This window comes from Topomyia yanbarensis, chromosome 3, assembly GCF_030247195.1.
Source record: "Topomyia yanbarensis strain Yona2022 chromosome 3, ASM3024719v1, whole genome shotgun sequence".
In the NCBI taxonomy this organism is placed as follows: domain Eukaryota; kingdom Metazoa; phylum Arthropoda; class Insecta; order Diptera; family Culicidae; genus Topomyia; species Topomyia yanbarensis.
Window position 1 is genome coordinate 409,670,764 of NC_080672.1, and position 13,950 is coordinate 409,684,713.

General features: G+C 38.6%; 1 protein-coding gene across 1 annotated transcript in view; it reads right to left on the reverse strand.

Moving 5' to 3' along the window:
• Positions 1–9,608: 9,608 nt before the first annotated feature.
• LOC131693716 (uncharacterized) overlaps positions 9,609–13,950 on the reverse strand; it is a 657,809-nt gene continuing 653,467 nt past the window's right edge. Inside the window, exons 10-11 of the mRNA XM_058981797.1 lie at positions 12,338–12,619; positions 9,609–12,265 (exon numbers count right to left, since the gene is read on the reverse strand). Coding sequence (XP_058837780.1) covers positions 12,156–12,265; positions 12,338–12,619 — 392 coding nt within the window. The 3' untranslated portion in view covers positions 9,609–12,155. The remainder of the gene's footprint in view (positions 12,266–12,337; positions 12,620–13,950) is intronic.

Genomic DNA, 13,950 nt, shown 5'->3' on the forward strand with positions numbered 1-13,950 from the left:
TGATCGTATATCGCATATACTATAGTATTACTATAACATAGTAAACACCAATAGTATTTTTAACCAACTAACAGTTTTCAAAATAACCATATTTATGGTAAATCTAACCGTTGTACGGAAATAGAAGCATAGTTAATAATACGTTTATATCACCATGAAATGGTAAGATATACCATGTATCTATGTCGGAATGGACATGGTACAAATGACAGGAATCATACTCAAGACAAGTATGATATATTGTCTACCAAAATTCACTGGTACAGCCTTTTTAATTTAAACCCCTAATATAGTATTTTATACCATGGTCTTCGTTTCAGTGTAGTGTAAATAGGATTTACACAACCCTCTACAGACTTTTACAGACATTTTAATTATTCTTCTACAGACATTTCACAAAAACATGTGGCATCGCTGACGGTAACCAAAATAAACGGAAACCGTCATATGATTGCTACACATTCGCATAGAAGAAATTTTATTGAAACTTCGTGAACAATTTTTCTGAGCGATAGTTCAGGCACAGAGAACAGACGTCCACCTTCAGCATTCAACTTGTGTAGAATCTCTAACGGTTTCGAAGGTAGTTTGGATATCTAAACCAGGTGCGCTACTGTCGTCATGTTTTTTTGTGGCTGAGTTCTACAGAATTGACAACGGTTATTCCTCTACCCAGTCAAATTAGTCCTGAACCGATTCGGACTTCCAGCATGAATTCCAGCTCAAATGCATGAACCGATATAGTCGGAATCGGTTGTTTTCTTTGAGCAAGATCCCTCCCACTGAGACGTCCAAAAAATTGTTTCAAAATCGTTCAACACGGGTCCAACGCTGGACGTTCGTTGAACGGTTATTTGGACGTTGTCCAAATTGGTCCAACGAACGTCCTTCATTGGACGATTTTGAAACCAACCGTTCTTAGAGGGCTCTAAGAACGGTTGGTTTCAAAATCGCCCAATGAAGGACGTTCGTTGGACCGATTTGGACAACGTCCAAATAACCGTTCAACGAACGTCCATCGTTGGACCCGTCTTGAACGAATTTGAAACAATTTTTTGGACGTCTCAGTGGGATTCTATACTGAATCCATTCAGGATTTCGAACCGGTTCCGGAATGGATTTGACGGATAGTTGGGATAGGTTGGTGTGGCGGCGCTAGTGTTTATCGTATATTAATTCAAATGTTTACACACGTTTTTTAAATATTTTTGTTCGATTATGGATGTCTGTTCTCTGTGGTTCGGGTATTATAGTATTTCATGAATTTGTCTAAGTACATTTGGTAATTGATTATCACATATATTTAGCGTTTCTAACTAGAACCACAGACTAACAGACATAACACTCGTTGACCCATTCTTCGTTCGCCTTAACGGTCATTTCAAATATATGTTTAGTTGGGACTGTGGCCGTATGCATTATGATGGCGCCACTGAACGCATTGTACCGTTCAAATATTTGAACTGTCATCAGGTTAGTTTTCGTATAGCAGTGCAATTCGAAAATGGGCAGAAAGTGTGAATTTGGTTGGTGCAGCAACAAAAAAGGCTATACTCCAGGAAAAACATTTCACTTCTTTCCAAAAAAGCATGAACTGTAAGTAGTTCCTATTTGGCACTCAAACCAAACAAATTTCTTCATTAATGTATCCAAAGGTGCACTATATGGGTGCAGCTTTGCAGCTCTCAAGAACTTGCAAATGAATTTTCTGCAGGCGGTGTTGCTGCTGTTCGGCAACGACTGATTTGTTCTGCCCACTTTTTACCAGATGCATACGTGAATCTGCCGGAGAAAAAGTAAGAAGACTCAGAGTAGAAAGTCTGTGGAATTATAGTTTATTTTTCTTCTTTCTCCTAACGCGTAGACTCCGTCCAAATGCCGTTCCGACGGTTGGCGATGAATTTTTCGATATCATGGTTCTCGAAAGTGAAATAGATACAAGTTATTCGCAGTCAAATGACGAGATCAACAATACAACTGAGCAGCTTGAACAATCGGGTACTGAAAACAAAGAAATTTCAACAGCTTTTCCTGAAATTTTGAACAATTTAGAATTCGTAGAGTGTGCCGATTTAGATTCATATGATGACTACAATAACAATGAAATAAGCTATAAACATATGTACGAAGCAGAAAAGGACGAGAAAAGGCGTTATGAAGCGGAAAATTTAACACTTAAATTAAAGTTGAAAGCAGAGAAACGCAAAAATAATTGGAGATTGCAGTCGAATATTTCTAAAAAGAAGAAGATCACTGCATTAAGAAAAGCCTTGCGACTCGAAAGACAATCTGGTATTGAATCTAAACGACTAGCTGACCTGCTGAAATCTAATAAAGTGTTACACAATTCTCTAATCAATGCAGTGCAAAAGCCACAAGGTCGTAGATTCAACAAGGAAACTAAAAAATTTGCTATGGGTACATATCTTGCGGGGCCATCAGCATACAGATCGATTCAGCAGTCAGATGTACTGACCCTACCTCATAAAATGACGTTAGGTAGATGGAACGCAGATATCCAGCTAACACCAGGAATCAACTACAAAATTCTAGATAAATTGAAGCAAAAAACAAGAAATTTTTCAAAGCATGAAAAGGCAGTTGTCATTGCCATTGATGGGATGTCAATTAAAGCCGAACTAACATATAACGCTCGCGCCGATACTTTTATGGGTTTCCCATGTGATGGTAAACTGAAGAGACTGGAAAAAAACAATCCAAAAATTTTAGCGACCGAGGCAGTTGCTGTAATGATATCTGGCGTTAGTACACTGGATCCTAAACGGTGGGACAGGAACAAGAAAGTTGGAAAACGTTCAAATGAACATCGTCGTTTCAAGCAGGTTACATTTCATTAATTCGATATCGTCCTAACTCGTTATTTTCCTAATTCTAGCTACCATGAACAGTTTCTCTATTCAAAAGCTCTAACTAGCTATTATTTACCGTAATGTATTGCAGTTAGTTTGCCAATATGCTGGTACTAGCACGATTTTAGAATAATATAAATGCATGTCAGCTGCTGGTACAAACAGCTTGGCGCTTGCAGCGTTTACATTATGCGCTGGTAGCACGTTGGCAACCGGCTTTAATATCAGTGCTACATAAACATGGTATCTTCATCTACAATATAGTACCTTAAAATCAAAATGAAAAGAGTTCACTGCAAATATTTTCATTTTTAAATTGTTTAGACACAGACAGATCTAATTTCAGGCCATCGGCTACGTCCTAGCTCATCATACTCTTGGTAGTGAAGCGCAACTACAAATAGTTAGACAAACGGTTAAATCCTTGAAGCGACGAGGCTTGGAACCAGTAGCGTTAATAATGGACCAATGCTCAACGAACGTAAAAATGGCCAGAGAAGCTGATGCTACGGAAAAAATCCCGTTGATACCAGTCGATAACACTATTCTCGCCTTACTCTATGATAGTCCCCATCTCATGAAAAATGCTAGAAACAATTTATATAAACATAACGCGGTATTTGATGGGAAGATTGCTAGCTTCGAAGATATAAGAAAGCTGTACCATATTGATAATTCTTCAGTACCAAGATTGGCTCCGAAACTAATAGAACGCTATGTTTACCAAAAACCATTTACATCAATGAATGTGGCCCAAGCAGCGCGTACATTGAGTGCCTCAGTATCTAAAAGTTTGCTATATTACGTCAAATCAGGAGAAATGCCTAAAAGCGCAGAAGGAACCGCAAGTTACGCCGAATTCTTTGATACCTTATTTGATGTATTTAATTCTAGGAGCTCCCAAGAAACGATTTCAAAGGTATACAGTTACAGTAGTTTGTAGTTCATGCACTTGTTTGTTTATCATGTTTTCTTATAGCCCTATCGAACAGCAATCAGGAGTGAGTCATTTCATTGGGACTTCCTAAAGGATGCAGAAGAAACCTTGCACAAATTATACTTTATACCTCAAAGCTGTTTTGATTTAGTTAAGGTATTAATGAAACAATAAAATAAGCATAAATGATCTACAATTATAATTTCTCGCTTCAAGGCCAAATATGAAGCCAAAACGCTTTTAATGCGACAACGCAAGCCAGCCTTCGTGAGTGGTCTTATTAACAATATATATGCTCTGCGTTGGCTTTGGAGTTATCTACAAAATAACTTCGATTGTGAGCATTTATGCACAAATCATCTTAACCAAGATCCCCAAGAAAACAATTTTTCTGAAATTCGTAGGAGATGTGGACATAATGATATCCCAACTGCATACCAGTTCGGTACAGCGTATAAGTACGCTGCAATAGCTGCGAATGCAAAATTGACTGAGGGTACCAATTGTGAGAACGATAATGCATTACCTGTTCTTGAGGATAATGACTTCTCCAATGATGGAGTTCACGATAATTCAGAGCGGTTCACGTATAGATTTAAACCACTTGCACCGGTGGATCAGAGTAAATACACCTCTAAGGAAATAAATGCACTAATGTATATTTTAGGTGCATCAGTATCAAAACTTCATCACAATCGTTGTAGAAAACAACTGCTTTTCAGTCGTACAGAGGCAGTACAGAATTCCAACACGGCTTATACATTCTGCTTATTGAAGAATGCTAAATATTATCCAGGAACCATATTGTTTGATATTGGACTGCTTGCTTTCACTGCATACAGGCACCGGTTCTCTAAATATTTGTACCAGAATCGCAAATACGTCAAAGCAAGATTATCTGAACACGTTGAGTATGACAGGTTCGAAGCATTTGTTTGTCCCTCTTGTTTCAAAACTACCGTGGATAAAATTTTTAACACTCTTATATCCGGTTACTTGAAAGAGCTTAGAACACAAAGACACACTGCTTCGAAGAAAAAAGTTGGATATGGTAAACGTAACCGTAAGGCAAAAAGAATGAACCTTCCTGAAAAGTTAGATATTTAGCAGTTGATCCAAAAACGTACATTCCTTCATTCATTATAAAATGAAAAAATAAAAATTCAATTTAAAAAAAAACAATTACAATAGTTTGTGTCCGTTTATTCCATCCTTCACACATATTGCACATGCACTGCAAATTCGGTTGCATAACATCATTCCACAAATGTTTGTTTATGCTATGCCTGGCTAATTTTTGTATTACGCCGGGGGACGAAATTGTCTTCACTTCACGGTGGCGTACCATATTCTGCATATTAAGCGATAGTCGAATCCTATCATTTGTTTGGAAAATTGTTGTAATGCAGAATGAGACTGTTCTACTCTTCATTCTGCATGCATCCGCTGGTAAGCTCCTTGCATTCCTCAATAAATCCGTGAAGTGTATCTGTTTTGGATGGAAGGAAGACGATGGCAGTGGTGATTGGTTTTCGGGAAAAAATAATAATTTATATTTACCATTGTACAGAATGCAATCAGGCTCAATCGACGTTGGAACCAGAATCTGCATCGAAGAAGTTTGTTTACACTTTTCTCATGAGTTGCTTTTGTTCAGATTTTGACAGAAAGCTGATATGCAGTTGAGCGGGGGAGAACCCACTAGTAAAAATTTTGCTTTATGCGAGGGATGCACCGCTTGCATCTGAGTGGTTGGGACTGTGTGTTATAGGTGGAGTTAGTGTACTGACAAAATTGGAAGAACGATAATTTTTACATAGTGTTATGTCTGTTAGTCTGTGCTAGAACTATGGGAGCGTCTTCAAGAACTTAACGGAAAACTGTGATCCCGTAGATTCGCCTTACGAAAGCAGCTTTCTTGAAGAATATTTGAATGATTACTTTCATAAAGATTCTTCCAACTTGGAAGTTCTTGAGCTCAGGGCTTCACACGATTCAATTTACCAATTGATCAAGGAAGTAGAATTTCGTTCGATAACTAGCCCAAACTCGTTTAAATTTCAGTGTACAATACAATCGTCTACGACAGACGAGAACAAGAGCTCGCCTGTATCACAATATAAAGAAGCATTCGATGTATTTTATTACTGGGTTGGTGACAAGATCAAAAGACCGGAAATGTTACGTTTGGCGATGGTAGTTCTTTCCGCCCCTTCCACATAGGTGACAGTAGTTCGTTCATTGCCAGCGCTTAGGAGACAAACGGATACAGGATCTGATGGTACTGAAACTCAACCCAGATTTGTAACCACAAATAGCAGAAGAACTAGATGCCTTTAATCTTTGACGGCATATAAACCTACTGTGAACCTAACTTAAAAAATTAAATTTTAATAAAGCTAAAGGGTTAGAAATTGCATTATTTGGTGTTAATTCTCCATGCCCATTTCCATGAAGTGTTTTGTAATGTTTAATAGAGATGACTGAACCGATTTACACAAACTTAGGGTGCTTACAGAGTGGCGGCGAGAAGCTGAGCTGGGCTGGAACTGACATTAGAAAGCGAGATGCGACAAACCTGCTTGCAGCGTAGTAATTGGAGCATGTCAGAGTAAAAGCAGACAGTCGGCGCAGATCCGCTCGGCTTTCACTCTGACATCATCCCTTTAATTTGCAGCAATCAGGTTTCTCGCATCTCGTATTCTAATGTCAGTTCCAGCGCCAGCTCCGCTTCTCGCCACCACTCTGTAAGCACCAGGAGGGTGTCACTCCTGTCATTCGCTATGTAGATATACGGACTTTGACAGTAGTCAACATATGATGGGCCTAGCTGCATCTAGGCCCACGTCGCCCGTGCAATAGCATTGGGTTGTTTTGATTTTAACAAAGGCAGATGTTGGCTAGGACAAAATGGCTGCCTAGCGGAGGGCTGGTAAGCACTCTTAGTGCCAAATGAAAGGTATGACGCTCCCACCCGGTCAAATCATTCGGAATTTGATTCGGAATCCTGAATGGAGTCAGTATGGATTCCAAATCAAATGCAACAACCGATTCTGAGTCGGAATCGGTTGTTGCATTTGATTTGGAATCCATAATGACTCCATTCAGAAATCCGAACCGGTTCCGGAATGAGTTTAACTGGGCATAAGCTGCTATTGAATTTTAGTTGATCCGACTTCCTGTTCCGGACTTACGGGTTGAAGAGTGCGGTCACACAGCAAATCCCCATATAAACTGGTAATACCATGATGGCCGAAAGATGTAATACCAATTAAAATGGGTAAAAGTAGCTTTGACCACATTGGCCACCTATGATTATTTTTAATGCCCCCGGGAAACTCGTCAAGTTTCAGGTTGGTTAGTAAGGTTATACTGGGATTTATAAACCGTTAAAATCTTTATCAAACCCATTCCCCCACTACTTCAAAATATGATCACACGAAGATAACATTGAACTCATGTTGATTAAGCCAAATAAATAATATACTTTTTGGTTCAAAGTCTATCACAGTTTGGATTAAATGAGAAAGTCACAATCGCATCACTAGGTGCATTAAAACAGGTTTTTAGTGGAAAAACAAGCAATAGTTTACAAAAAGTATTGATAATTATCAGAGTTATGGCCCTTTTCTCGAAACCCTCCTTTTGAAAGAGGATTCGGCGATCACGATGGAAGTCCAACTGGTCAACTAGAATCCTAAAACTCAAACATGTTTAATAGTGTAGGGACATTCCTAATATTGTAACCACAGACTAACAGACATAACACTCAAAAACAAAGCTTCGCCCGCTTTAACGGTCATTTTAAATATATTTGTAGTTGGGTTTAAATTATGGCGCCACTGACATATGAACAAGTATATGGGGGATAGTGAAAAATTGTTCCCAAACCTGAGGGGTAACCCACCAGTAAATGAGTGATTGGGACTGTGAATAAAAGGTGGAGCTAGTGTTCTGGGAAAATTACCGGATCGATGTTTTTGAGGGAATTCCCTCGTAGTGTTATGTCTGTTAGTCTGTGTTGTAACGTTTAACTATTATTTTGTTTCGCTGCATACGAGAACATTTTTCCCATAAACAAATTTTTGGGTCCTAAATAACTTTCTGCATCTTCCGTTATATTCACCTCTAGTTGGCAGACGAAACTGATTGAGCAGTTAAGCACATAATAAAGTAATCAATATCGCACATTGCTAATAATTGATGAGATTGATTTTCTCTTTATATGATTTTATGAGTACGTGTGAAAGAAAACTAATCACGATGATGAGATCGAAGAAGGCGTAATGGATTTCATATTTTCATTGTTTTTCTAAACTCATCCGTGATTTTGCAGAGAATAAAAATATCGAGTAAGAATATCAGTAGTAATTTTATGCGTCACCGATTTTTAATTTTTTGATAATTTCTCAACACTGCTTCACAGTGGGCGCTGTCAATTCAGTCGAACTCAGCCACTAAAAATCATGACGACAGTTCGCACCTGGTGGAGATATCCCAACTACCCACTGAGGCGTCCAAAAAATTGTTTCAAAATCGTTCAACGATCGACGGTTGTTGAACGGTTATTTGGACGTTGTCCAAATTGGTCCAACGACCATCCTTCATTGGACGATTTTGAACCAGCCTTTCTTAGGGCATGTTCAGGAGCTTTTTTTTGTATAGGAGTTTCAAAATAGAACTGGAACTGAAACATTCACATCCCCAGCAGAGCGTTTTGTTTAATAATTTCGAACAGTTTTGTTTTAAAATTTAAAACTGTTATACGACGGCGTTCTATTGCTGATTTTAAAACACATTTAGAACTGCGTTTTAAATGAATGGAGAGTACTCAGCACAGACGCTTAGACCCGATAAACCGGGGAAAAATAAATTTGAATGCAGCAACGCTAAAGGCATCGCGAGACATAAATTTTAAACTGAATAGAACACCCGCGAAAACTGCTGCTGGGGACAGCAAGTTCTAGTTTTAAAATTTTCAGTTTTATATTATAGAACTGTCAAAATTATGTATCTAGAAATGAAACACTCTTGAACATGCCTTAAAGGGTACCTTCGAAAACGTTAGGGCATGTTCAGGAGCGTTTTATTTTGTATAGGAGTTTCAAAGTAGAACAGGAACTGAAACATTCACATCCCTAGCAGAGCGTTTTGTTTTATAATTTCGAACAGTTTTGTTTCAAAATTTAAAACTGTTATACGACTCCGTTCTATTTATTGCTGATTTTAAAACACGTTTAGAACTGTGTTTTAAATACATGCAAAGTTTTCAGCACAAACACTTAGACCCGATAGACTGGGGAAAAATAAATTTGAATGCAGTAACACTGAAGGAATGGTGAGACATGAATTTTAAACTGAATAGAACACCCACTAAAACTGCTGCTGGGGACAGCAAGTTCTAGTTTTAAATTTTCAGTTTTATATTGTAAGAGCTGTCAAAATTTTGAATCTAGAATTGAAACACTCCTGAACATGCCTTAAGGGATTTTCACACAAGTTGAATGCTGAAGATGGACGTCCGTTCTCTGTGACACTATTGAGTGCTCGGTGTGATTGAGAAAAAAATCTGAGCTCGATGGGAGAAAGACACAAACGCACGAACTATAAGCTGTATTAAGTACAACATATTCTGATATCGCTGGACTGAAACGCGAGGCAGACTTTAGTGGGCTGGGCATTTAGCGCGAATGCTGGAAGAGTTCGACAGCGAAGTCATTTTCCGCGGATATTCCTGATCACGCCGGACAAGCAGACAAAGTGTGGACTGTCATCGGCACAGACCCGTGTGGATACGAGTGTGGGTTGTCTTTAAATTTTATTTTTAAAATACTTTTCATATTCAATTCATTCGATAAGTTTCACTTTTTCACTAAGTTACAATCGTCAATCAATCACTAATATGTAGTAATAATTGTAATGTGTGTGTGGGTATATTTTTTCTTCATTCGACCGCCGACTGAATAATATTTGCCTGCGTATGGTTTTTTTTCGCTTGGGATTTGTTCGTAGTTCATCCATAAAGCATAGTCGAACGGGAAAATTTAGGGCCTATACAAAAGAGTAGTTTTCTTATTCGTTTGCTTCGATTACATACAATTACTCGTATTATATGAATAGATTTTGCTGGTCTCGTTTAACAGTGCACTTTTTTTTTAGTTAAAGAGTGGGGGCATTATAACGATATTTTGCTCTGTTCAAGAAGGCATATTAACTCGTCTCGCTATCAACGCATGTTGCTCTTCGAAAGAGCTTATCCTATATTGCTTAATTGTTCGGGCAGTGGAATCAGTTTTTACTGCTTTCTTTCTCTCACTCTAATAAGACGGTTTGAGTGATTGCTTCATTTCAATTTTGGATCCTTTCACCAGTATCTAGATAACAAACAATATATGAAAAACTAGTGTTTTTTACTTATAAATATCTTCTTCTCTCGTGTTATCGTACGTTTCTGCGCTCAGTAACCTTAAAATTCAAGTTCTATGCTTCTGATTACTCTGTTCAGAGTGCAGCTTACTCTATAAGGTTTAAAACTATCGTTTACAATTACCGTAGAGGGCTAGATTGCCGGTAGATGGTAAACGCATGTACCTATACGTCTGTGTTCAGGAGCAAATTTACAAAAGTGACAAGCCTTGTAGCCGATCTCGACCAGAGGGGGCCTCAGTAGGCTTCGATGGCTTGCCGTTGTTTGTTGTAGTAGCTAGATCTCAGCTTAACTAGAAATTAATTGAGGCTATTGCAATCTCATGCCTGCAGACTTCTATTATATTTACATAGGTATAGTCGTAATAGTTAAAAGTATATTTTCCACCAATGCTTTTTTGACATTTGTTGTTTTCAGCTCCTCGAGTAAGGCAGTGAGCGTGATTTTTCTTACGGTAAGTTCAGTTCTGGAGGACCAGGTACCTAGCAAGGTAATGGAGGTATTAGCAATCAGAAAGCATACAGAGATTAGAGTACAAATTTGATGTTCCTAATGAGTAAAGATTTGTAGATCAAAGACTTACAAACTCGTAAGGTTGGGTTGTTTTGGAAGTGGTTCCAGCGACCTTGCCCACTTTAGTGCGCACTTCCCACCAACCTGGACTCCGCACTATCAAAGTACGAGTGATCAAACTCCTACTGAAAACTGCGAGCTGTCAAAACACATGTATTTCAAGTGATAGAGAGTAGTTCATAGACAGACCAGTCGAACTAACCAGTCTATGAGAAGAATTTAATAGAAGAATAGTAAGTGCGCAGTGCGGTTAGAATCCAGTTTTTAGTATCGCAAGCAATAATATTTGGATTGCTGAGATTGACGTGCATGTTTAAAACGAGAATAATGTGGAAAGTCTCCATGCAAGTGTTGTTAAGACAGTGCGGAAAAGTTGGGCCGTTTGGAGACACACAAAATGTCAAAAAAGCATCGGTTGCTTCTCTTAGATTACAGCTTTTAAAAAACAGACGCGTACATGATTTTTTCTGAGTATTATGCCATCGTGATTGGTCTCACCGTTCCAAAAATTTTCGTTTCTTTACACCATTTTTGGAAGCAGTTTCACTGTCGTTCATTGTTAGTAGTTCCTCTGACTTACCACTAAAGAAATAAACACTTGCAGCGAGAGTTAAAACTTAGTCATACAAGTACAGTACATTGATTACAGCTTTAATAATATAAATGACAGTAAAATAAATTGTTTCTCTTAAAATACGATCCAACGTGATCTTTCATCTCTTATCATTGAACTGTTGTATGATAATAGGGATATGTACAGCAGAACTATTTTGTTTTCGTTTCCTATTTCCGAAAGATGTGTCGTCATATTTTGTTTTGTTAAATAATTTTGTTGTATTTACACGCGCACTATAGTCTGCAGTGCGCACATTTGTCCTAAATTTCAATTCCGAACGAGCGGTTAACAATAAACAAATATTTAAAGGGATTCATGGCAGTATCGTGTCAACGTTGTCCAAGTTCAAAATTTGCTTGCTTTCAAGTTGTCAAAGTCTAATTCTGGGACATGTGTGGCCCGTTGTGTGGAGAAAAACTCCAACTCACACCACAAACCAGAACCTAATTCATCATTCATAACTATGTACACTAATAACAGAACTAATCATTCACTTACGAGCAAGCAGAATGGATCGAGGTTAGAGGGAGGTTAGGAGAAAGTACGAAATTTTAAACCGGGAGTAAGAATTAATTAGCAAAGTAAACCGGAACGGAACTGCCATTCTTGGGTTTTTGGATCGGTAGGCTCGACTCGGATTGGCTGGCTGGCTCGTTGGCGACTGGTTGGTTGTTCCGGGTCCTATTCTGTTAAGTCTTGAACGCGTGTGGAGTAAGCGTTTTTGTTTCCATTCTAATCCCATTCGCCGATATACATGGCACGTGGTGCCGGAATGTAGCCCCGCGTCGGCAACGGAACCCGGCCGTACATGTGACTATAGGGCGATTCGACGACGTCGGTATCTGGAAGACCAGTAAAGCGAAAGAAAAGTTAAGGTATTGCGTTGAAATAAACATCGGACCATCGTAACTCACCTATTCCACTCTCATAGCTTCTGGCATGCCACATGAGTTGCTGATGGTGCTGATGGGCGGCCATCAGGCTGTGATGGGGATGCATCTGGTGCAGCTGGTGCAAGGATTGCAGCGACGACGGATGCTGCAGATGGGCCACCGATAGACGCTTGGAGATGGCAGCACTCTCCTTGCTGTTGCTGTTGTTGTTGGCCACGTTACTGTTGTTGTTGTTCTCCTTCGATTTGGATGATTTGACAAAGTTTGGCACTCGAGCGCGCAGTCCGCAGTAGTAGGGATCGTCTGGAGAACAGAAGAGGTGAAATAGAAGTTAGCATACATTTGAAAGCAAGCCCGTCCAGTAGTATGTTGAACCCGGTCGGAAGCTTCATTGATATGCATGGTGTGATCGGGTGGACATGGAGGTAGAACTTGACTGTTTTATGACGACCCTTACACAGTCGGTCTGGTGGCGGTTGATGAATACTAATCGGTATGTTTTGCTCGCCTCACATCGAGCGCTTCTGATTATTAAATGAATTAGATGTTAAATTCTTCGAGAATGAACTGAACGTTAACCGTTACGTTGCGCGGCCGAGTTTGTGTTTTCAATCTAAATTTCACGGTAATAAAATTGAATGAGGCCAATCGTATATGGAGGTGGAGGAGTCGAGCAGTCTAACCATATACGATCAGGTTTGGGTGGATTCAATTATGGGCTACAAAAGCGTTCTTGCGATTAATGTGAGAGCAAGTAGGAGGTTAAATGTATCTGGTCATTGATTCTTGCTTTCAACTTTAATACACTGCAACGATTAGTGGGCGGACAATTTTAACTGATGGGGATTCGTTACAATCGTGCGTAAAAATATGCTATTGTAAAAGATTTTGCCTAGACAACTTCAGTAATTCTTTGGAACGCAACATGATTTCTATTTGTGTTTCAGTTGTTAATTCGGTACAAATATTATATGGAAGGTTAGTTTATCAAACATTGGAATTAAAAGAATAAAAATTTACAGATGTTTCGACTTTCGTTTGAACGATGTTACGATCAAAACTTGGTCGACTTTAACTTGTCTTTGAATCGTGTGTGTATGATACATTTTGTATTATCCATATATATACACATGTTTAGCTCTGGAGATGAAAGGCGATAGCTCCACTGTACATCCAACAATCCATTTTAAGAATGTCTGTTCATAAATATAAGGTAAAATATATAAACATTGCTGAAAAACACAAACCGATCTCACTAGTATGTTGCTCTGAATTGGTTTTGATGGTATTTCTGCGAAGAATCTAAGACTTTTTACAATAGGTCCAAACTATAAAAGAGAGCCTCTCTTTGTTTACTTCCTCTTCCTCGAATTACTCGGTCACCTTTCCGTTCTCGCTTCAACAGTTTGCATTAAAAAGCTAGAAAAAAATCTTGGTCTTTCGAAATATACTGATAAATGTTTAAAAAGTTTTATGATAAATGTTTAAAAGTTTTTAAAAGAGGGCTCTCATTTGCAGATTGAACCTAATGAAAAAAGATGGGTAGGTAATGTCAGAGACATAACCGAAGTAAAGTAGAATACACTTAGGATGGTTATTCGATTGCTGTAATGTTTACTATTTTCTGCATGGTT